The 25,132-nt window shown below is 44.7% G+C and overlaps 2 protein-coding genes across 7 annotated transcripts in view; both read right to left on the bottom strand.

The window, feature by feature from the left end:
• Window positions 1–858: 858 nt before the first annotated feature.
• Pgls (6-phosphogluconolactonase) lies at window positions 859–7,075 on the bottom strand. Its single transcript, XM_077647617.1, has 5 exons — window positions 6,810–7,075; window positions 6,514–6,714; window positions 6,315–6,451; window positions 5,783–5,923; window positions 859–1,008 (listed from the first exon to the last, which is right to left on the bottom strand). Exons 1-5 carry the CDS (start codon window positions 6,934–6,936, stop codon window positions 892–894), a joined length of 723 nt encoding a protein of 240 aa, XP_077503743.1. The 5' UTR covers window positions 6,937–7,075; the 3' UTR covers window positions 859–891.
• Window positions 7,076–9,456: 2,381 nt separating this feature from the next.
• Pkn (serine/threonine-protein kinase N) overlaps window positions 9,457–25,132 on the bottom strand; it is a 101,757-nt gene continuing 86,081 nt past the window's right edge. For all 6 annotated transcript variants that reach the window (XM_077647622.1, XM_077647624.1, XM_077647620.1 and 3 more), the window contains one exon: window positions 9,457–13,122. In XM_077647622.1, coding sequence (XP_077503748.1) covers window positions 12,979–13,122 — 144 coding nt within the window. In that variant the 3' untranslated portion in view covers window positions 9,457–12,978. The remainder of the gene's footprint in view (window positions 13,123–25,132) is intronic.

Consider the following 25,132-nt stretch of genomic DNA (forward strand, 5'->3'; position numbering starts at 1 on the left):
CTACATTCACCAGCTGTCGCCGAATTTCATGTTAGCCGTAACAGCTTCATCAATTTTGTTTTCTAACCCTTCCTTTTTTAAGGCGATAGAGTTAAAGAGCTAGTGTCGCAGAAAATCTTGCACCGTTGACCGTGAGCGGGAAATACAAGAAAAATCCCCAGAGAAGCAACCTAGGAAGCAGGTTGGCCGCCTATGTCGCGTAACCTTGTGGCATCATCACAACCTGCCCATCAGATTGTTCGAAAACTGCACGCCATGTCAGGTGACAGTTAAATTAACGATTGGTCGCGAAGGGTTTCTCGGGAACAACCCAAGTCGCACAAGCCCCACCGGTGGCAGCACCTGCCACCTCAGGGCAGTGGTGCATCGCTTAACCACTGCACCAGGAGTGATACGAGAACTCTCGGGGATCTGTGAATGTTAAGTAGAGAATGACCAATTCTGCATATATGGGCATTAACCCATTAACGCTATCACGTCGTATCCTTGAGTAGCTTAAGTGTCCCCTCCAGTCTTTTTATTTTTCCCTTCAAAGGAGGGATAATCTCATGGAAAGTCCCAGCAGATTCACAGTGCACACAGGACACAAGCGATCCACTGCAACTGCTAAAACCAGACACTAGATTTCAAGCTTGAACCCAGATTTAAAACTATATTTCTACCTTCTCGCTTGATTTTTTTTTCAGCTTTTCTACCGCATTACTAAAGAGGCACTGCAGTGTAACTGCTCAATCAAGACCACCAATGTGAGAAACTCCATTTTCTTCTCTGCTTAATACACACCCTCACTGAAAACCTTTTTTTTTCAAGGCACGCATGGACTGAAGCCAACATTTAATAAGAGGTCGACACACATCATTCTCTGGTGCCAATGAATACGCCGTGATGGATTTATTTTGGCAGCAGGCTGGCAGCCGCGCTGTCCAAAAGCCATATGACATCGCCTTTGGTAGGCTGAACAAGTGACGCTGGCAGGGGCTGTTCTTTGTCCTTCGGGTGTAGAACCTTCTGAAAATACAAACATTCAATGCAAGAAGTAAACAAACACACTCTTTTAGAGACGCTTAGGACCTACTCTACAGTTAAACTAGTTAAACATCAAGCCGCTTTGCTCTGTTACCGAGCGTGAGGTCGCAGGTTTGATCCACGGACGCATTACTGCTGTGGAGGAATGCAAGAAAACCCATTCAATAAATTTCGGTACACTCAAAACAGCCCCAGGTGCTTGAAATCGATCCAAAGCCCACCACTACAGTATATGCATTGGCCTTGTAGGTACACATTTCTTCTTCACTACAGTTGGAAGCAAGAAGGATACACTTCGGGGAGCCATGAATCATTTTGCCGAATGAAAAATTTCAATAAATTAAAAAATACAGACCTTTTATAAGAAAAACTAAAATCAACATTAAAACTATTAACTGCAAACTGTGGGGCTTATAACGTTCCGAAGCGACACATGGGCTATGAGGCACGCCATAGTGGAGGGTTTCAGATTAATTTACACCACCTGGGGTTCTTTAACATCGCTGATATTGCACAGCGCACAGGCGTTTAAGCATTTCGCTTGCATCGAAATGCCGCAGCTATGAATAAAACAGAACCTGCAACCTCGAGGTTAGCAGCCAAACACCGAAGCCACTGAGCCAGTGCAGCGGGTGAAAAAAAAAAAAAAGTAAGCGGCGCGTTACGTGAACATCTGTAAATGCTCAACTAGTGCACGTAGGCCAGAAAACTCCAGATATCTTTTTCCTCTCCCTCTCCGCACCACAAAACTAGTAATGCAGTTCTTTTAACCGACTCATCAGCTACCACATCGGTGAAGCCATCGCTAAATACAATTTAGGAAGAATGTACGTACCCTCATCGAGAAACATTCTCAGCGCAAGAAAAAATACTTATCACCAACTGCGCGGCCTTCATTTTAACATAATGCCATTTATATTTGCAACCTACAAGCATGCATTCACAAACCAGAGCGATGGCACTGCTTCACATCTGCACCCTTCTTGTCTTGTATTAGAGATCAGAAAAGCTAACACCACTTGCAGGCATTCACATCAGCCCATAGGACTACCACCTACAAGCCCATTTCATTGCCAATACCAACTTTTTCTCAACAGATATCAAGTTCACTGCAAAAAATCTCTCTTCTTTGCACGAACTGTATAGTGTGGCTATATCAATGACAATAATGAAACATTGCATGGTACTGGCAGCAATGACAACACTACTCCAATGATTGTCCTTTCAACAACCCAAACATGTTCCATGGCCGCCCCTAGTATGTAACTGCACTTGTACTATAGAAGACAGATTTAAGCCTGAAAAAGCCTATGCACTATTACTCAGATGTGTAGCTTGACAGTAATGTGTGGCTGGTTGGTGAATATACACTTCACAGTAACATTTCTTACAAAATGATGAATCATGCTAGTTGCTCACTAAGGCTTTTCAAAAGATGGTGTTCTGTTTATGGGTTGTGGTTGCACTTTTGATTCCAATGTGAAATTACCTTAAACTAGGGGCGTGCAAATAGCACTTTTTCAAAACTGAATCAAATATGAATAGTGAAGCGTCCTGCCAATTCGAGTAATGTAGATACAAACTGAATCACACATAAATCAAAAACAACCTTTGTTCGTGAAGTTCCCAGATTGAGTCCATTATAAAAATGCGTTTAACATTGAAATCATTTGTGCAGCACCCCTTCGAAATAGTCTCCCTTGCAGTCTATACACAGCTTCCAACGCTTATTGAGGTATTGGAAATAGTTGGAAAACGCTTCTTTTGGCAGGGCTGTCAGCTCCTATGTCGTGGCGTCTTGAATGGCCTCCACGCTCCGCATCCAGCGGCCTTTTAAGGCTTTCTTCACACGAGGAAAAAGGAAAAAAATCGCATAGGGAGAGGTGGGAGAGGTCAGGCGAGTATGGCGGATGGGGAAGTACAGTAATGCTGTGCTTGGCGAGAAATTTTGTCACGCTGAGAGCGGTGTGTGGCCTTGCGTTATTCTGCAGGAGGCTCCACTGTCCAGATGCCCATAAGTCAGGGCGATGGCGTCGCAGTGCATCACGCATGTGCTGGAGCATGCGGATATAAAACTCCTGATTCACCGTCTGCCCTTGTGGGACGAACTCATGGTGTATGACACCTCTGGCATCGAAAAAAACTATCAGCATCGTCTTTGCTTTGGTCTTCTGTCGCCGCACCTTTCTCTACGCCGGAGAGCTTGTGGATCGCCATTCAGCGCTCTGCCTCTTTGTTTGAGGATCATATTGAAAACACCATGTTTCGTCTTCAGCAATGCTGCTGTCGACGAATGCAGCATCCTTCTCTGCCTCGGAGAGCAAATCATAGCTCACTGATGCCCGCGTGTCCTTCTGGTCCTGTGTGAGGGAGTGCGGCACAAGTCTGGCATTCAGCTTTCATTTCCCCAAGTTCTCATGCAAAATTTGGTGGCACGTTGTCTTACTAATGTCGAGAGCATCTGGTAGCATGCGGACTGTAATGGTGCGGTCTTGCTGTACGATTTCCCTGATCCGAGCCATGTTGTTTTCATTCCGTGAGGTTGAAGGGTGCCACTGCCTTGTGTCGTCTTCCACCGACGGTCTCCCCGAAACCAACCTCTTGTGTCACTCGAAAACTCACGCCCGTGATAATGTCTCGTTGCCGTAAGCGTCACGAAGGAGCTCATACATCTGTGTGGCTGTCTTGCCAAGCTTCACACAGAATTTTATGTTTACACGCTGTTCGAGGTGGACGTCTATCTCTCCACATTCACTCACAGTAGAATGCACAGACGACTAGTGACAACGTATTTTTCTACATGTAGTGCCATCTAGCGGCTGCCACAGCAATTAACATAAATAGCTCAGGTTAGCCCGAAAAGATAGCTCTACACATTCGCACCAACATTTGTTGCGGGGAATCATTTCTAGGGAAGAAAATAAATCAGTCTCGAAACTTTACAGACAGAGGTTGTACTTTTAAGTATATATGCTATTTGTGCGAATATTCGTACAAAACGAATATGTGAAAGAGCTAACCGCTATCGGTGGTGCATGCAGCATGGCGCTCTAGCTTATGGGAGATATATCTATAGTGGCCAAAAGACACAACACTGAACTGTGCTGGGGGTGCATAACACAAAGTCAGTATATAATTCTACACCTGCCATCTCATATGTTTAAGAACATTACCTTTTGGTACCCGTGACGACAGCGAATAAACATCACCTCATCTCAGCAGCGTAGAGGAGCGAGAGCGACATATGAGTCATTAGTTCCATGATCGTGCATCAAAAGTGGGGTTTGCTAGTTTGCTAAACCTTCCTTAGTGCTGCCTCATCGCCAAATCTTCAAGGCCATATATGAGCATAATGAATGATGTCACAAACTGGCACATTGCAGCGCTGAACACTCGATTTCATGCAGACAGACTGTGGCATCATGGTGCGTGTGGCATTGGAGTGGGCCTTGTTTTTCAAAAGGGTACACACTTGGGCTTGTTCGTGCATGATATGATTGCTGGAAGTTAGCACTGTGTGTATGTGTGCGTGCGTGTCCTGTCTGTGTCATGTCGAGGTACTTAGTTTTCATTTGTTTTTCTAACTGTCGTAAAAGAAAACTGCTGCGCATTATTCAAACACTGTGCCAATTATTCAACAACTATTCAAAAACTTTACAACAAATTTGATTTGTTCCAAATATCTTTTTTATTTGTTCAGCGAATTGAATAGGATGATATTCTACTATTGGAAAATTTCAGATATTTGGAAACCCTTACCTTAAATATAAAAATTATGCTCATAATCCTAGCAGGCAGGTTGAATCTACAACCAAGTGGCCACCATAGTGTTTCATTGTTGTATCCTCAATCATCACTACAGTAATAAAGAATATGAACATGCCCTGCTTCAAAGCGACTATCATTCTGCTTCTCTTCACAGCTGTCTAACTTCACCATTTCCATCATGATACAGAGGAAGTAGAGCTGCAGGTCACCATGTCTTCAAGTACAGTAGTTGTGAACAAACACAGAAAAACAGAGCAACAGCAGGACTTTTGCCTAGGCTGGTTGATGTTCCTTCAAGTATGGCATTGCAGAGTACTAATTTGACAATAGATGGGAAGGCATATGTTAACACATAAGTGATGTGCCACAGTGCCTTTTTGCCAAATTAGTACTCCATAATTCTATAGTCCAAAGCAGCAAATTTTTCACATTGCGCGATTTCACAAACAGTAAAAAGGAAACATGCCAAAACAGAATGCCTGTACTACGCTTGAACTTGAAAGTTTGTTATTGCATGCTGCTGGCAATAAACAGCAGTACAACTCACCTTGCCCCACTATGAACAAAATAATATAACATGGATACAACAACTCATAATGAAAACAAAATGTATGGCATAGTTTTTAAATGTTTGTCCCACATATTGCTAGGCTTATGATGTGTCTACGTGCTTTTCAAAACTTCACTACAGGTTAGTAGACATCATGGTGCCACTTTTCTTCCATTACATCTCACCTTATGATGTTCAAAATTAATAGCTTATTTTTTTCAACGGCAACAATGTCTACTAGCAGCTAATATTTCAAAAGCTCATCACCATACTGCTTTTCTTTTCATACATGTTCCACCAAACCTCAGTTCTTGAAATGGAAGTGATAGATACAAAAAACAAATCAGGGTACTATGAGCACAAAAGGCGATGGGGCTATAATTTGCAGTGACTCATTTTTTATATGCCAATAACAAGAATAGAGAAGCAGTAACTCACAAGGACAGTGCCCGCCTTTTCAACGCCAGAAATTGGAAACACAACCAGCTTTGCAGAATTGATGACGGGTAAAGTTAAGGTCACTCTGCACGGCGGCGGCTTTGGAGAGTCTGTAATTTCAGCCACCCACTTGCTTTTTTCCTAGAAAAAAATAATACTGTTAAACATTCATTTTTCAGTTCACGGAAAAACTAGGTATATGACTACACAAAGTGTAAGTCTGCGCACACCGATGTAGTAGCTTCCAAGTCTCCCATGGGACGAACTACATATAGCATAAAATAATTACCAGTTCGGCACTCAATAAATGGCATGAAAAGAGGAGAAAATATTGATGCTTTCCTACCGTTTCCATAGCTATGCACTCTATATAGAGAGTATTAGACCTGGAGTATAATACAGACAATAATGCAGCACTGAGGAATCGAAGGAAATATGGCCAGTGACCTACCACACATATTTTGCACACTGAAATCGAAAGCCTAGAATTTCACTGAAAAGCGGGCAGCATGGCAAAAACACGGCCACCAACCTCAAGCAACTTGTGGCCAGGAAACAGGGAGCAAGTGTGCCCATCAGGTCCCATTCCCAGAAGCAGCAAGTCAAATTCAGGCACGGCATTAAAGTACTTTGCCAATTTTTCACAGTAGTCTCGAGCTGCGTCAGAAGCTGAAAAAAATGATGTAGAACTGTGATGCTGCGCGACAAAACGACGGGCATGTGGGGCTTACGTGACAGCGACGGGTTCACGATCACAAACTGCTCCTCTTTTAAATTAAGCTTGGGTAGAAGTTGCGCTCTGTAGCAGCCGAAAGTGCTCTCACTGTTGTCGAATGGTACAAGCCTTTCATCACAAAAGAAAAACCGCCATTTTTGCCAATCCGTCTTTACCTCAAGCAGCAAACTGGCGAGCATGCCAACCATGCTGCCACCTGAAAAAGAAAAAAAGACAAACAACAAACCAAGTTGACGGTCAGCGCTGCATTCGCGTGCCCCATATGGGCTGAATAAACTACATGATACTCACCGGAAACACCAACTTTAATATATTCGTTTCCAGACGAAACGAAGTTGTCCGCAACTTGTTGGATCAAAAGTTTGAGACGTGAAAGAAGACGTGCCTTATCATCGGTAACAATTAATTTCAACGTCATGGTAGTCTCAAGAAAACTGTTTCTGTACGTAATGACGACCAGCACTGAAAAATTCAACAAACAAGGAAAGTGCCTAAACAAGCTTGCATCTGTAGAGAATGCCGACGACTGTCGAGGTCAACAAGGAAGGAAACAGGGCCGACGGCAGCCGACGGGGCGTCACGCCGGACAAGCGGAACTAGTTGTCATAGAAACGAAAGGCGTGGGTACAGTGTGGTCAACGTTACTAGATTACCAGAAACGTTGAGTGTGGTAGCGTGAGGTATGTTTGTCGTTTCCAGAAAACTTAATATTTAATGCTAAATTCACGACAAGAAAAAAAAACGAGGCACTGAGCAATATTTATGGCACTGAGCGATGTTGCGCGCGCAGAAGGGTTGGGTATGAACGTTCCGATTAGACTAGTGGAGCGCTCCGGGATAATTTAGACCACCTGAGATTCTACAAAAGACAGTAGACACCATATATTTCTCTTGTTTTCTTCTTTTAAGAGATGTATTAGACATTAATATGCATGGATCATTGCGTGCCATTTCCCTACGACCACTAAATATTTATAACTTAATATCTTCTTAATGCTGTTTCGGTTTCGGTTTCATTTTTATATTTGTTTATACAATGATTACACCGAATTGCCCGAAGGCGTTACAGCTGGGGCTGTTACAGCAACATCAATCGATGTTGTTCCAACTCTTGAAGCAGAATGGTGGAATAGTTTTAGCGAATTAAAGCCACGTATCAGGGTTTAAATTGCAGGTTTTTAGTGCGAAAGCACACTCCCTGGTTTCAGCGCTGGTGTTCGGAGGCAGTTATGCGCCTTTTCTTTTCTCAAAACCAGCGGAAGGTTAATTTTGAGGAAAGGAAAGGCGCATAACTGCCTCTCTGGGTTACTAGACATCTCAATCGCACATTGAGGTACTTGGAGACGGTGTCCAGCTGCAAAAAACCGTGCTTTTGCGCAATATTTTGTGCTTAGCAATGCTCTACCGCCAGCAATTCATTTCGTGCCTCAAGTGGGCTAAAGGTCATGTCAAAGCCATCGTTCGGCTGATGAAAGCGAAACCTAAACGTCATGAGTTAGAAATCCAATTGTAACAAAACTGATATAAGAGATTTGTAACCAAAATAAACGCTTTCAAGTGGTCTTTTACTGTCAGCATTTGATCTGTCCTTAAAAGAGGGCTTTAGAAAACGGGCCCTATCTCCGCCTTTTTTTTTGTTTTGTTTTGGCGGGAAGGCATTCAATTTTGATGGGCTTGTGTACGGGTTCTATTACTGCTCTCTTTAAGACACATAATAGACGACAGAAATTTATGCAGAAAGGCACCTGATTCTAGCGGGCTGTTTCGGCTCGGCATTTTTCACAGTGGGCAGTTGCCCATCTTGACGCTGGCAGGCGGCGACAGCACTGCAACCTTTGCGGCCTCCTCGATGCACGTCAGAAACGGCACGCGCGCTCTTCAGAATTTGCAGATTACCGACTGCGGTGCTAACTTTGGGGGAGCCCGTTTACCTCGGATTCTGCGTCGCTTGCGCGGCGTCCATTGCTTGCGCCTCCGTGCGCTCGCCCTGCTTTTCACGCTACCACTACCCGGCGGTACCCCTGCGCACCTTCCATCGTCGCCCGGCACACTGCACACAATGCACTCCGGCCAGGGAATTTTACGAATCCGTGTCATCCCGAAATTTGTGCCAACCGTGATCGCATCATCGAGATTTTACTGACCACCAGGAATAGTGGGAGAGTGAAAGCACAGAGAATACAAAACTTGTATGCAATATTACTGTTATTTAAAGACAGGAAACTTCATGCCGTTGCTGAAAATGGTGCAAAGGCAATCACAGATGCATACTGCTGCTTCCACTACATTACAGCATTAGTATTTTGAACTTTGTGTATGCTTCTCGAAATCAATTTTAAGCACCCCCTAGTAACCCGCCGCGGTGGCTCAGTGGTTAGAGCACTCGGCCATTGATCCGGAGCCCTCCACTACGGCACCTTTCTTCTTTCACTCCCTCCTTTATCCCTTCCCTTACGGCGCGGTTCAGGTGTCCAACGATATATGAGACAGATACTGCACCATTTCCTTTCCCTCAAAAAACAACGATTCCCTCAAAAGCTGCTGACAGTCGCCTTCGACGTTCACAACGTGCCGCTAAACGCGTGACATTTGATGCAGCGCCGGACTCGGGTAGACTTTGTACGCACGACGCGTAGTTTTTCCTCTCTTTTGTCGTTGAAAGACCAGTCCAACGACGCTAAAATCTCGGCGAAGTGCGCAGTGTTATTTCCCAGATTATTTTAATTTTCCTACAGTAGCTTGATCAGAAACTGGCGAACACAGCAAATACCGCACCGGAAGCAGTGAGGGCCTTACTTTCTCCACGCATTAAACAAGCAATGGAAGCCACACAGTTAGTAAATGCAAATGTTTACCTAACCTTAGCTGCTGCATGTATAATTCTCACTTCACTTCAATTTGCCAACCTCTCAATCACTTAGTGAAATGCTTGTCCATATCATCAGTCCAATTAATTTATTTAGTAACAGTACATTCAAACATATATACAGTACACCTACCCATCCTGTAATAAAACGGAAGACCTGTAATCAACACAGTCAAGAACAACTTTGTTATCTTGACTAATACACATTGCAATGTTCTTGAAACATCTGTACAATCAACCTTGCCTTGAACGAAAAAATCACAAGGCTCCACAAAAACGAAGAATAACTGCAAAACACTTTCTAAAAGCACAGCAATAAAAACTGGCCAACTTGAACGCTGTTGATATCATGTAAAAACAGTTGGCACCCATGAAATCTTTCATGCAAGATGTGCATCACCTGGTTTGCAAAATGGATAAAAAAATGTCGGAGAAGGCTCCCAGTATAAAACTTCGAGATGTCTGGCAAAAAATGCATCTGCTCTCGAGTTGCATTTGCAGTTATCTGGAATTTGACTTGATTGAACAATGGGTAGCTTTCCAGCCCTCTGCCACACAAAACAAGGCCTTGGCAGAAAGGAGATGTTACATGTTAGGCAAAAGTCTTGCATACAGACACAAACATGAACTGAACCTCCTCAGAGGGCACAGCAGCATGGTGCACATATTTACTCCTGTATTCTTTGGTGACAATTGACATCACTAATAAAAACTGATGCCAAGAGTTTTGTAAAATGTACAACAAATTTAGCTTTATAAGTACAAAGAGAAATGCACATTATATGAATGGCTTTCTTTATATTATATACAGCCAGCCATGTGCAATCGTAACAATTTCAACGGTCCCAGTATATGCAAATGTCTCGCTTTGAGATCTTTAAATAACTACGATGCAATTCTAAAACTACCAGTAGCAAAAGCAAGGCCAAATATGATGAAAGCCACTGCTGCTGCACCCCCCTTGAACAGGCAGCTGCTGGGAAGCTAGGTAAGCAATTAATTACATAAAAAAGTGTATAACATTAAGCTCCAAAATACATCAAAATGAACTAGAAGTTAGAATAAAATTACAAAACACAAAAGTTTGACTTTACGCTGAAAGATGCAACAGCCGAATGAGCAATCTACTGATCCAACACAGAGGAAAAAACCTGCTTAATGCTACAGGGTTGTCTTGGCATTAATGGAGCTTTTCATTGCCCCAATAAGCACTGAACCACATACTGTCAAAATGCGTAAAAGAAAAAAGTCATAAAAAAAGCCACTATGGCATAGTAAGAGCCAACCATTTCAAGCCAATTTAACACACTAACGTTACCTATTAACTGACGACTTGAAGCACACGGGCTCTAACAATAATAAAAAAACTGCAAGTGCATGTGAGAAAGTAAAGGGATGACATACAACACACAAGAGAGGCAGAAGAAAAGCTTCAGCAAATTTGGGCAAAGCCACTATCATAAATACGAGTGCAACAGCAAGAAAGAGGCAATATTCTGCGCCCTGTGCCCACAAAAACACCAGTTAAAGATCCTGAGACAAGACAGCAATGCTACAAAGAGGAAAAAACAAAGGCAGTGCACTGTGCTCTCTGTGCTGATGCAGCATGTGCACCACTTCAACAGCTAGCTGCTGCACTGCCTATCATGAGTATTTCAGGTGCACGTCTAGCAGAAATGACTTGTAGCAGTGCCAAGGTTTGAGCAGGAAGCAGAGGTGCTTTCACTACAGAATCTTCAACTACCCCCATTTCTGCAGCTGTCACGCTATAGAACAAAAACAATGAATCACTCAGCTTCAGCACAAAGAGCAGCATGCCTCTCACTGCGAACACAGCTGCTGGCAGTGCTGAAGTAGAATCAAGTTAATAAAGGCCTGTGACATAGGCTCAAGTTACAGGCATAAATGCCCTCTTCACGTAAACATTAACATTGCTTCCCTTTTCCTTTCATTTTGCTTGAGCAGAGTTGTTTCCAAAGCACTTTTAAAAGGCACACATCAAAGGTGTTGGCTATGGTTACGAGCCTGGCCCCATTCATTTTGTTTCAGAGCAATGAGCAAACAGGAAGATCATTTATTCCCTGTTATAGGCCACCAGTTTGTACTCAATGTGCAAAGAAAAAAAAAAGGCACAAAAATTCGTGTTCCTTCGTTTCCTTAGGTAATACCCATATCATATAGCGTGAGAGAATACCCTTTTCCAGCAAGTTGCTAGCACATGAGAAGCAACAGATTTTTGAGATTCCATCCATGCTGCCTCAACCTCTTTCCCCCCCCCCCCCCCCCTTTCCTCCTCCTCCTCCTCCTCCCAGTACACCTCCATTTAGCAGAAGTCAGGATAAAGAACACCCATTCAGTGCAGAATCCTGACAAGTGCCACGAATTCACCCTGCAGCGTACTATCCAAACAAGCCTTCACTAGCCCATTAATGTAACAGGCTATTAAACTCCGCATAGCAGAAACCAAACACCAGGAGAGCTGGCTGGCACTGCAAGGAGTCCAAGCAAGGTAATGCTTCAAATAAAGGCTGGAGTTGCCTGCTTTTGCGACATCACAAATTCCCAATGCAGAGCATTCTTACGGCTTGGTTTTGAGAAAAAATATTTCAGTTTAAATATGCACACAAGTGGCCTGCATGCAACAGCTCCCAAGGGCTGCATGAAACTGCCGTGAAAGCAGCCAGGAAGTCTTGATGCTTATGGCTTTTTTTTGTGTGTGTGGATATACATGCATATGTGTATGTGTGACCTGTAGTGCAATGCACAGCATAGACAGACAACAAAAACAAGACCAGCAACACAATAGCAGACTGACAGTTATTACACCTAGAATCAAAAACACAGCCAAAGGCATGACACACGAGATCATGAAGGTGCAACGAATATCAAAGTAGGGCCAAGTACTGTCACAACACACCAGTGAGTGCAGCTGTGCAAGCTAGGGACTTGCATCTTAAGTGTTAAGCAAAATGACCAGGAACTTCCGTGCAAAATGACAGAACAAATCCCATAGCTCCGTTCTGCAAGCTGTATTTACTACGAAGAAAAGGGGGCAATAGCAGCATTCCACTCAGACTGCTGCTGAGCAGATCAAGCTCGGCTTTCCAACCATCTCATACACCATCAAGAAGCAGTGAAGAACATCACACTCAAAATCATTTTTTTTTTCAGACATATGTATTAGGTCTCTCACTTAGCTGCCCTACACTGTGACTCTGCAAAACAATCAAAGAAAAATGCCATACACTGCGCCTGCACGACAATCAAAGAATGCCACATGCTATGCCTGTCTAGCACATCACTTGACGTTTTGCTCTAACACATTGGCAGGCAACACGACCGCGAACAATGCAAAGCAGTAATGCCACAAAGTGTCAATCGGAACCAAACTCTACATCTGTCCAATTAAAAAAGTTCTGCACAAGGAAATTTAGATAATTAGCACACTGCTCTCATCAGACCCACAATCCCTTTTCTTCTTCTTGAAGTGCTCCACTCTTGTTTCCTGGTGTACCATGTGCTTCTAGGATTTGCCATGACCACAGAAGATACAACAGTAGGGAAAGACTTCTAGGTAGAGGCATCTAGAACTCTTCAGCACCAGTTGCTGGTGTAAGTAAAATCCTTGAAGTGTGCCTGCTCCTCCTGAGTAAGAGGGCGGGGATCTTTCGGTGCTGTTAAGACTGGCTGCTCACAAGTGAACTCGTCATCAAAGTTGCTGACATCTTCTGGGCTTTTCTGCGAAAATAAAAGAAAAATAACATGCCAACTCAGTAAAGTGCAACCCAAGTTGAGAAACCATACCACTGCTAGCCCTGCACGAGGCCTTATGTTTTCATAAATGCAATGCACTGTAAGTACCGTAGAACCCCTCTATAGTAAAGTGACTCGGACCAGCAAACATCTTTACTATATCAGGGTCTTCATTATATCAATTGTTGGTGATGGCATGGCTCTGAGGATGTTCTCTGGTAATCACTGGCTACTTACTAAACACAGTGTTGGCTTATGAAACACTCCCAAATACCTTCTATCCTGCTCTTATTGTCCCTTTATGTGATAATTATTTATTTTGAGTTACCACATTTCATATTATCACGTTTTTGGCTTTGTTTACGTCTTGAGGAAGTACTGCATTTGCACAAATACAATGGGGCTACAAATATAACGCGAGTTTGATTTCATGTGAATACTAAAGTTTAGCGTGAACATGGCGTCATTGTCGAGCTGTGACGGTACCGCTAACACAGTGCTGCCGCGCCTCTATTTCTTGCCTTCACCGCATTTTTACTGTCTTTCCTTTTTCAGCGACCAGGGCCTCCTCCTTTCTGCGTTCACAGCCCGCTTTACTTTTTTTTTTCATTTGCGCCGCTATCTGAAAGAGTGCCGTTTTATTTATTGTCTTTGGCATGCATTTACCTCCGAATATTGGCCTCGCGCACGCTGCGTTAACATTCCACGGGAGGTACGTCACCACGGCCAGACCCTCTTTACTATAGCAGTTTTATCTGAAAAAAACTTTACTATATGTACAGTCCTCTATGGGACGTGAAATGGGACCCCAGTTTCACTTTACTATATCAGAGTTTACTATAGCGGGGTTCTACTGTAAATCCAATGATCTTCATATGACCAAACTGCTGCACTTAGGTGCACTGCTGCATAAAATAAGGTCACAAATGACAGCCATCAGCCAGAACGAAATTGTCCCGATTTTACAGAAATAAAATGCAAGGCCTACGACTGCTTTGTGACATGTTTTTCTAAGCAAAATACAACATGCCCATTTGGCTATAATAACGCACTATTTTTTAGACAAAACATATATTTAACCTTTTCCCTGGCAACTCTGTTGAAGTGAATATGGAGGACCACTTTCGGTCTCTTCAGAAATGTAAAATTTTTTTTAGCCAGTCAGTGTATCCATGTACTGTATCCGAAACCTGCAACTTCCTTTTATCTCAAACAACACACATACAAAAATGAGCCACCACAGTGGCTCAGTGGTTATGGTGCTCGGCTGCTGACCCAAAAGACATGGGTTTGATCCCGGCCACGGCGATCTTATTTCGATGGAGGCGAAATGCTAGAGCCAAAGTGCTGTGCACATTAAAGAACCCCAGAGGTTGAATTTTCTGGAGTCCTCCACTATGGCATACCTCCACTATGGCATACCTCCACTATGGCATACCTGCCAACCTGAAGGCATTCAAATTCGTAAAGCCTTTGCAACCAAGGGGCGGGGGGCACGGGTAGCCAGCGCACATTTTTTTTTTTGTTTTAAAGCAAAATGTCGCGTTGCGCCACTTCTTTCAGTGTATGACATGCTAGCGGGGTGTCGCACATGAGTAAATGCATAAACGGTAAACAGCACACGATGAGCGCGGAATTTCACCGTGCTAGAAGAACGGAACTATCACACGGCCAGAATCGAGGGATGCGCGCAATGGTTTCAGAGCCTTGCCGGAGCAGCAATTAAGACGCCTTCAATAAACACACAAATGAACAAGCAAAAAATGTCCGCGACAAAGCAATCATCTTTCTAAACGGCGTGTAGCTCGGCTCGCTGACTGACAAGCTCTGAGGGGCTTTAATAAACGCAGCCGATAGCCGATAGCGTGCCTTTGATCAAAACACCTGCAGTTGCGCGCATGTCAAGCTATGTAGCATGCAGTTCAGGCATGGGGACAAATATGTGGGCGATAAGTTTGTCGAGCAGGTCAAGCTCCGACACGGCACCACTTCAAGAGTCCATCCAAATTGACCGATGCCAGCATCTGGGCGTTCGGATAAACAGCACACAGGCATTTAACAGAACTCTGGCGGCAGTCCGGATTATCCAAATTAATGGGTGTTGAGGAGTAGGAATAAATGTTTATATAGTTGGGTGGAATTAACGATGTTTTACTACATAACCCGCGATACATAAGTGGTGCGGGCAAGGTTCCCTCCTCCACCTCAACCTATGTGGATTGGGGAGTTCTTTTCTATCAGACTCATCTACTATCTGTACAATGTTCCAGCTGCTGCTGCTGCTGCTAATTTCGCAGATGGTACATATAGAAAGAGTTCTCGTGGTGGCACAAGGTACCATTATCAATGGTGAGGTTTTTTCTTATATAAATTTCAAACGTTTTTCGCAAATAAAATTTATTTTTTGTAAAATTTGGGGCAAGATTCGTAAAATCGTAATACAGGTCCAAATTGGTACATTTTATGGAAAATTCAGAAGAGTTGGCAGGTATGCTACGGCATCCCTCATAGCTTGAGTAATTATGAAAGACAAACCCCATAAACACATACAAAAACTGCAAACTTTCTGCCACCATACTCAACGAAAGAAAGAGAAAAAAGTTGCTTCCATAATATTAACTGATGCATTGGCCATACTGACACCATGCTCAGTAGCAAGAGGTAAAAGTTGTGAACAGCAGCATTCAATCTATAACCTCCTAGAAATTTTCCGAAGTATCAAAACTGCTACACACTTTTTCAGGCTATATAAAAGCCAGAAATGGGCACGCTGCACCAAAACTGACATTTCAGCAATAGAGGGGAAAGTCCAGGTGCACAGAACATCATGTCCCGCCATCAAAAATAATACCACAGCATTTTTTTTCTTTTCAGTTCTTGATACTGTCTGCAAGAGGAAAGGAAACTTCATATTTCGAAAAGGAGCTTCCACATTCCCAATACGTAGTAGCAAAGAAACTGGTGGGAAGTACTTTCTGCAGCCTGTGAAGACTCAAAGGGAAGGGCTTCACTACAGCAAGCGTCCTATTTTAACTGTGTCTCTTGAAACTTCGCAAGTATAAAGGGGGCAACTAGCCAATGCAATCTGTCCCATCAACTAGCCAAAACTGATTAATAAATTTTTGTTGTGACTGGACTCTAGGCCAATATTGAAAAGGTTGTTTTGAAGGCATTTACCACAGCCATCTAATGCGATGTAAAGAATACTGAAGAGCCAGCTGTTCTTAGGACATCTGTCAACAATTGCCTTTTTTCATTGGACTGGATCACATTCGATATACAAAGGCATAAGCCTGCCACTTAAAACTACCAAATGTGAAGTTACTGTCAAAATTTTGACCACAGGAACACAGCTCCTGCTCCAGACAAGCAGGCAGCAGACCCTCAAATACCCACACTACTGAAGCCCACTGCCTTCACCAAGCAAAGAATGCAATCCTCGGATGGAAAAGAACAATTCAAGCCTGCCGCCCTGCTCTGACACCATAGCTTTTCTGTTGCATGCGGATGCTATGGTCATTCCACACTTTCAGAACCAAAAGAATGTAATGTTACTGATTTACTAGGCTTGTCAAGAATATGACCCTTTTAATAAAATTTTTGCAGATCACACGCTACGAGGGATGGCATGGACTGAAAAACATGGCGGATGAATTAGCGTGGTTAGGCTAAATGCAACTCTAACTTAAGTTTTGCGGGTATGACGTGATAGCATTAATGGGTTAACGCCCATATATGCGGAACTGGTCACTCTCTAGAGGTTGCTTTTCCCAAGAAACTTCTGGCAGCCAGTCATTAATTGAACCACCACCTGGGACGGTAGGACCAACCGTTCAAACATCAGCGAAATTGCTCAGTGGGAGCTCTTGTGCCAGCGTACTAAAAAACCTGGGGGCCTTCTTAACCACAATTTTGTTGAAAAAAACGCAATAGCATTTTCTGGGGTGGGCCTACTTAAAAAATTCAGGGGTCCTCACATTTTCAACTTTGGCGGTGCCCTATGATTGGTCCACTGGTGGTCAAGCGGTGTTGACATCACGATCCTCTCAAGCACATTCATAGATTGCGGAGAGTCCTCATGCCCCTACTGGCCAGTGGTGCTGTTGTTAAAGGTGCACTAAAGCCGAATCTGAACTTGTCCTTTTACCGCGGGAACTCTACCTACATGTTCCGGGAATTCTTAGAAACTTCGAATTGTTGTCCTGTGTGGCCGATTGCCCTAATTAAACCGGATTAAATGTCCCGGCTCCCGCCTTTTTTTTTGAACTCAATGCGGTAGGTAGGAGGAGTCAACCAACGCATCAGCCAGTCCCGTGGTGGGTTGCCGCTCTGCCATCGGCGGAGTGGCAAAGAGTCCACGTGTATTTTTATTTCCGTGGGCCTAATTTGTGGCTATATTGTCTGACTGAAAATGTTTATTCAGAGAAACCTGAAAAACTAAATAAAAGTGAAAGCAAAGCTGCCACTGGACTGGCTGAAAGGCACTCCACGCATTGGTTGACTCCGCCTACCTACCGCGTTGAATTCCAAAAAAGGCGGGAGCCGGGACGTTTAATCCGATTTAATGAGGGCAATCAGCCGCACAGGACAATAATTCGAGGTTTCGAACGCCCGGAACGTGTAGATAAGAGCTCCTGCGGTAAAATGGCTAGTTCAGATTCCTCTTTAGTGCACCTTTAAGTGATGTGCCACTGTCCCGGCCGGTGGCAGTTTCAAACACAGCCACCGGTGGGGCTTGCAAGACCCAGGTTTCTCTCCCCAAGCTCCCATAAAGCTCATATGCAGCGCCACGCCACGGTGGGCAGGTGGCAACTGCATTGAATTTGGCAACGGTGGGCAGTTTGCTCACAATCCGGCAGGCAGGTTGTGGCAACGTCACAAGGTCACGTGACCCGTCTAATCCAATCGGGGAATCTGATTGGTCAATTGGGGTCACGTGACACCAACGACGCCATCGGGAAATTTTGTTCAAGAGATGACTGAAATTTTTTGTGACGCCTTGCTTTTGCGACAGAGTTCTCATCCGAACGTTTCTCTTGCCGCATCGTGTTTCCGTTTTGTGCCGGAATGTCCAGAGATGCCCGCCTAAAGACGACGTGTCAAGCATACAAAAAGAAACGAAAACGTCCATGGAATGCACGACCGAAGGACGACAGCACGTTACCAGGATCGCCTGTTGCGTCTGAAGCGGCCTGTTCTCTGCCTAGCCAGCCCAGCTACAGTACATCTGGCATGATCGAACCTTCAGCGGGCCCTTCTGGAGGCATCCAAGACTGCATCAACATAGTGTTCTATTCTGCTGATGGGTCTGCTTTGTGTGCGAGAAATGCTTCGGATGTGAAGAAGTGCCTGAAAGAGCGCCTCGTCTCGCACAGCGCAACAGAATGAAATTTCAAGCTTCTCGACGTTGAACTGGTGAGCGACAGCGGCAAGGAAACCGGCACAGAATTTATCATTGTGGACTTAGCCGCAGTGAACACTTTCATTGGGCTTATGTTTTGCCCCGAGTGCGGCACGAAAAACGAGAAATTATCAAAGACAGGCAGAGAATATGGGCTATGTGCTAAGCTCGTGCTCTCCTGTAGCACCTGCGACTTGGGTGAGGAGCAGTGATAGGATCACACAGAACTCAATGAAAGCCTGCATGCCATTATTTGGGAGCAGGTCCCAAAGAATCAGCATGCCTCACTGCGTAGCACTGAAAGAGCAGTGGCTGAGGCTATCAGCTGCTTCAACCAAGGTGTCATCAAAAGCAGCACACAAATTACCGAGAAGCTCGGCTACAGTGCTGGAAGTTGCTTGGTGCGTCGCAGCCCCGAGAAGGGCAGAAGCAGGCTGCAGAAGTCTCAAAGGGAGCACCTCGACAAAAGTGCTGCCAAGGCCAGGCTTGCTAAGCAACACAAGCTAGCAAGGGACCCTGCGTACAGCCCTGGTCTGCTGTATAGCAGTTTCACTCTGGGACAGTGACCAGCCATTTGAATAAACATGCCGCCATGTTCCAACTAAACCTTGTGCAAGTTTGTCTATGGCAGGACTGCTTTATTACATAACTTGAGCATTTGTTTAGCTTGAAGGGCACTGAAACAGGCATGTCAAGCGCTAAATTCAGTTTTTCTTGCTGATCCTAGGGGTAGGTACATAAGTTTATGGCAACCTTTGGCCAGTGTTTTGAGAAGCTGCAGTCATATTTAGTATGGCCTTTCTCCTGAAGAGCAGAGCTACACAATGATGCTATTCACATTGCTGTACCTGCACTCCAGCAAAAGTTACAGTTGTCTATAACTTCAAATGTGTTTTTCTCAGTTTGATGTTTTTGGACTCAGCTTTATGGGGCTTTTTTCTATGTTGTCACTGAGCGACAATAACAAATGTGGTATCACTGTAATCATACTAAAAAGGTCTAGAGGGTGATGCCGTTTATATCACTCTAGCATTATTTTGCTAATTACAAATTAGGATAGTGATAAAAATTTGAGCAAAATTATTGACAGTAAATGTTTGTCCAGTTTCTTGCCTATAAACTGCTTTCAAATGAATAAAAATAGCATCACCCCCTAGAGCATGTCTTTGGCATTGGGGCCACACACTGGCTTTTTGTATTCAAGAGACGAAATTTCCTTAAAGCCCCATAAGAAATGCCCATTAATGTTTTCTTTTAAACCTCAAAGAGACACTGAGGAGAAATTGAAGTTGGCCTGCATTGATAGAATACCAGCTCCTGATTACAAAAACGCCACTCTTACTGAAAAAAAAGCTCTTGTAAGGTAGAAAATAGCAAGAACCAAAATACAGGTATCGCCGCCACAGGCCAATCTCTCAAGTACAAGCGTGGTGACATCATAGGACAAGAGACGCCACTTTGGAGGAATTTTCCTTCCTATATATGCAGCAAATCTCTGAGGCTGACAAAGGAAGGTTGCGCGGTTCAACATTGAAGTAAGTTTTGTTTTAAAACCGATAGTGCACTTTTATCACACAAGGAAGGCAGACAAAAGACAACCTGAATGTTGGAAGCAAAGAAAACCGATGCTTGGCGGCGCCACAGCGCCAGGAAAGTTTCGATTTGTTATGGCGCTTAGCATCTATGAGCTTTGCGTGCCCCGTGGTTTTCTTTTTCACGCGCTTCGATTTACAAGCGCCGAACACAGAGGTACTCTAAGTGCCGCTTCAAGTGCTATAGTTAACCTTTGAAGGAGCCTATTAACGCTGGTCAGATGATCGCCACGGTCGATAAAAAACTATGATGGCACGACGGCTGGTGATCGTACAAGGCAGTTCACAGTATAAAGAGCACTTGTGTCTTCGCACGCTCGCCCAGCGAAACATTCCCAGCTGTGCCAGTCAACTTCAAACTACTTAAGGGCACAGGGTAAGCCCTATACTTCCCATGCATTTTAGGCCATATTGAGGTACATGTTTCTCACTAACTAATAACAGTAGCCCAATAATACATATATCATTGTTTGCCAAATTTTGTGCTCTTTTTACTGAACTAGAATATTTGAAATGTGTTGAAAATTCGATTTTTAATAAAATTTTTTCCGGTAGTACACAAATCTGGAATTTCTTTGCGCATTTCAAAATTCATAACAGAATAACTGCTCAGTGAAATTGCTTAATTCTAGTTCAGTAGTTGGCAACACTTATGTAGATGATTGCAAAAAAAAATCAGCCGTCTGTCTTGAAAGGCATTGGAAATAATGATACCTTTGTAAGAAAAAACACTGTTTTGAGATAATAGAGCGTAAAGAGAAAAAAGATGTGAAAAACCATTTTTTATTCGCAGAAAAGCCTCCATAGTAATTGGTTTAATAGCCCCCTGCTTCGTAGTCACTGTCGCCGTCATTTTTTCGCTTTTCGGCTTGTCGTTTTGACTGTCGGGCCTCTTTTGTAAGCTGTCGTGTTGCTCGGTCCGCAAAGTACATGCGCTTATGGTCAGCTTCTCTCAGCCACTTGATGGTGTTGCTCCCTGGGTTCAATCCACACGCCTTCAAAACGTTGGCCCGTGCGATGCTACCATCATTAAATGAAAGAACAGCATCCAGTGTTGCCATCCGTAGGGTCCGAAGCCTAACAAACACATTCTTTGGCGCGCGTTCCCAAACAACATGGTTGAACGACCCATTTGCATTTTGAGTTCGCCCATGCAGGCACTTCTCTAGGAGCTCAGCCTTCGATAGCTCCCTATAAATGGGTTTGATAGCCTCCAAGACAGATGCAGGCAAACTCTCCTTGTGGAAAAATGGCTTGCCCTCCGACTTCTGTTGAAGGCACACCACGTATCAGGTCCCTTTGGGCAAAGTCCATGGCATGGGTCATCGTCTGTGGCCGATAAGTGGAAGAAGGTTGCCCAAAAGGCCTTTCGCATTTCATCCAGGTTTCCAACATTTCTTCTGATGGCCAAACCATAGTACGTCTGGAGCTTGTCTATTACTGCATCAGTCAGTCGGCCTCGGCCCGAGAGGCTCTTTCCATCAGAGAGTTTTCCTGCTTTGTTTCCTTTTTTTAGCCTTCGTAACCTTGTGCCCATCCTTTTTTGCACGTGCCCTATGCACTCAACCTTGGATATTTCAACGGAATCACCATATGGCATTTGTGCCTTCACAGCCATAAAAGCCTTGCTGTCACCATCCCCAAGGTATTTGACGTATCGAACGCCGTGAAGCTCCTCACTCCTGCCGAAAATTTTCAGTGCTCCTGCGACTTCCATTCCACCGCTGGTGCCTTGGTAGTTGCTTTGGCACACCTCTCTATGAAGGGGGTCACTGTTTGTACCCTTGATGCTGCACTTTGGACAACGTTTAGACAAAACCTCCACATCCAGCACTTTCCCAGAGTCTACACTGGTCGCAGAGACTATGCCGTTATTGGAAGTATGGCCTCGCTTCTGCCAGCTTCCATCAAGAGCAACTGCGATGTCTTTATCCCCCTCATTCAGCTGCACAGCTTCGTCAGCTGCCCTTTTCATCGACTCCTGAGCAGCAGCTTCGATGTGACCTAGAAGCTCTTGATTGTATTTCGCAAACTTTGTCGGCGGCTTAGGAAGGTTTAGCATAGCACAGAGTATATTTCCTGCAGCCATTCCCTTACCAATGGACCTCAAGGGATACACTAACCTGAGGTTGGCTTCATAGAGGCCAGAAGTAGTTTTCTTCGACGTCTCAAATCGTTGTGCGGCACTACACACATCACAGTTCAAACTGTAAACGCTTGCAACACCTACCCGTTTTGTCACAATTTCGATGAGCTCAACACTTCCACCGCACTCTCTGCACACACAAATCTGTGTAACTGCGGCACAAATGCCGTCCATGTCCATTAAGGCATATTGGCTTCTGCTCTGTAGCACATCCTCTTCCTGGAAGCACAGAGAAAATCTTGAAAGCTTCGATGTCGAGGAGCTGGCGCGTTCGGCGTTCGGGATCTCATTCGGTCGTGGACATCCTTTTGCTTTTTCACGATGAGCGTAGCGGTTGCCGTGAAATTCACGCCTGACGAAGGCCTTCTTTGCCCTGGGCATCTCAACTTACCAGCAGCAACCAACACCGGCACAATTTACAATACTGATCGAAAGGGATAGCACTTGGACGCAGCTGCATGAAGGTTGCAGAAACGTGGAAAAAACGTGCAAAGCGTCTCAGGATTGTCTTGGCTAAAAAAGAGGAGCTGTACAATAGTTGCCAGACAATTTTTTATATGTAGCTGATTTTAGACAAGTTTTGAAATCAGGTGGTGGACTTTTTGGTTGAAAAAATTGACGTTAATCCTGAAAGGGGGCGTGGCCGCTCACTACTTTGTTTCGGAAAAAGCGTTTTTCAGCCGTAAATATGGCTTTCTGAGGAAAGTGCGATCATGGAACATGTGTAGAAAGAATTGAACTTCTAAAATTCCAAAAGAAAAAAAAAACGATTTTTTTCTAATTTTACCTTACCCTGTGCCCTTAACGGAAATCGTTTATTAGAGACGGGAGACAAGGTACAAGGCAGTTAAGAAAAATTGCTGATGGCCTAGCTCTGTTAGGCCAGAATATACGTAGCGAATGCGCAGAGATTTTTGCATCGGAAGAGTGCATTCACTAGATGCGCCTTTATTGATGGTTATACCTTGAGCCGTCGCGGCGGAGTGGTAGCGTCTCCGCCTCAAACGCCAAAGGCCTTGGTTCGATTCCGAGCCTCGGTGCAGGGTTTTTTTTTTATTCAGTGAGGGGGCGGGGGGTTTCAGTGGCTCCCATAGATGCCGCCACCGAATACATTGGTTAGCGGTTAAGCACAGGTTCTGTTAAGGCGCGTTTATGCTCCGGCGTAACACGCGCGCGCGTGCGCTACACGGCGACGTCACGTCGGCCAAAGCGAGACCCTCTATACTCCAACTGCGCTTGACCACAGACGCGTTCGGCGGCTTCGGCGCACTCTGACCGCACTGGCGGGGACTTGGAGCATGTCTCTATTTCGCGCCGAGTGCGCCAGCCGCCGCTGGGCCGGCCAGACTGATTCGGCTCCGCGGCGAGGTGTGCGTTGTGACGTAATTCAATAGCCACGGTAGTTGGGCAGAGCTGTTCTTTTCGAGCTCTCGGCTAATTTAATCCAATCACAGTACACATCTGAAGGTACATGCAAGTGGGTGAGAGAGCCCGATCCAGTGGACCCGTTGGATCTAGCGGAAGCCGTTGAAGCGTCGTGCGTCGGCTTTAGTTTCAAGCCGCCAACTTTAAACGCGACCACCCTTGAGCACCCATCCGTTTTTTGTGGCAAAAAAATAAATAAATAACTTGGCCCTTGCAACCATGGGAGACCTTGACGCCGCCTGCTGCACCGTGCAACCGTGCCGTTCCAAGGAATCACAATCCGTTGGCACCAAAGCCCCGGCCAGCCTCCGATGGGCCCAACGCGCCGACTTTGTCCTGGCCCCTCGTGACTCCCCGCACTGGGGTTATGATATTTAGTTTGCAACGGCTGCTCACGGCGAAAAAGGGAAACGGCCCGCCGGCACCTAACCTAACCGTGCTCCCTCAAAATCATCGCACGCTCTGTGGGGCTGAGGTCACTGAAATGCAGGCCGCAGTTTTTGCGAGAACTACGTTGTCGGGTTCGGGATCCATCATAACGCTGGCAAGACGCCGGTGCAAACGTAAACGAAACGACGGTAGCGACCCCCGATGGATGCCTTCAACGTGCGGTGGTGGTAGATCTCATGTCGGCAGCTGCTAGACCGCACCGCTAGGCGCCAGAAATCACGGAGTTTGCGTTAACGTCACGTTTCACGTCACCCCGTCCTGTGACGTCATAAGAAAGGCCGACTTTGAATCGGAGCGGCGGGAAAAACTTTTGCAACTTCGAATCCAAATTTCTTTGAAATAAATGCATCTTTCGCTCCAGGACAAGCGGCAACAAAGCCATGAAATGCCGAACTATCAGATTTTGCTAATAAAAAAAATTTGATAGAGTTCTCCTCAGTGTCCCTTTAACATTTCTTGAACCGATAGAGCTATCAAAAATCTAATTGCAGATTTAAAATCAGCGTGGAGAACTTATCAAGACTGCGAGGTCCCAAAATTTTATAGTTCGCTACAAATAAGGTCCCCAATCACCAATTTCGCCGATCTTTACCTGAAGCCTGACCTTGAAACTCTAGCCTCGAACCGAAACCGAAATGAAATGCCATGTGCAAGGGCACATACCTCACATTTGGCCAAGTAGGCTAAATCAGCTGTAATTTTTCTTTTTCAGAGATGTTTTGCAGTTCCAATGCCGGCATGCATCTCCCTTGCTTCCGTCCGCATGCTTGTTCCTTTCTTTGGCACCGCTCACATTAGCAAAACTTAAAACGCACCACAATCCGCACACCATTTTCTGTACCAATTGGTTTTTCTCCTGCAGAACAAGTTTTCCATCCCACAGGTGAAACAAGCCACTGAAAGGGGTAAGCTCTCATGATATAGGGATGTTTGCTGCACTCCCCCCATGCCCATGGATGGTGATGAAGCACAAAGGTGACT

The sequence above is a fragment of the Amblyomma americanum genome, chromosome 1 (genome assembly GCF_052857255.1).
Source record: "Amblyomma americanum isolate KBUSLIRL-KWMA chromosome 1, ASM5285725v1, whole genome shotgun sequence".
Taxonomy (NCBI): domain Eukaryota; kingdom Metazoa; phylum Arthropoda; class Arachnida; order Ixodida; family Ixodidae; genus Amblyomma; species Amblyomma americanum.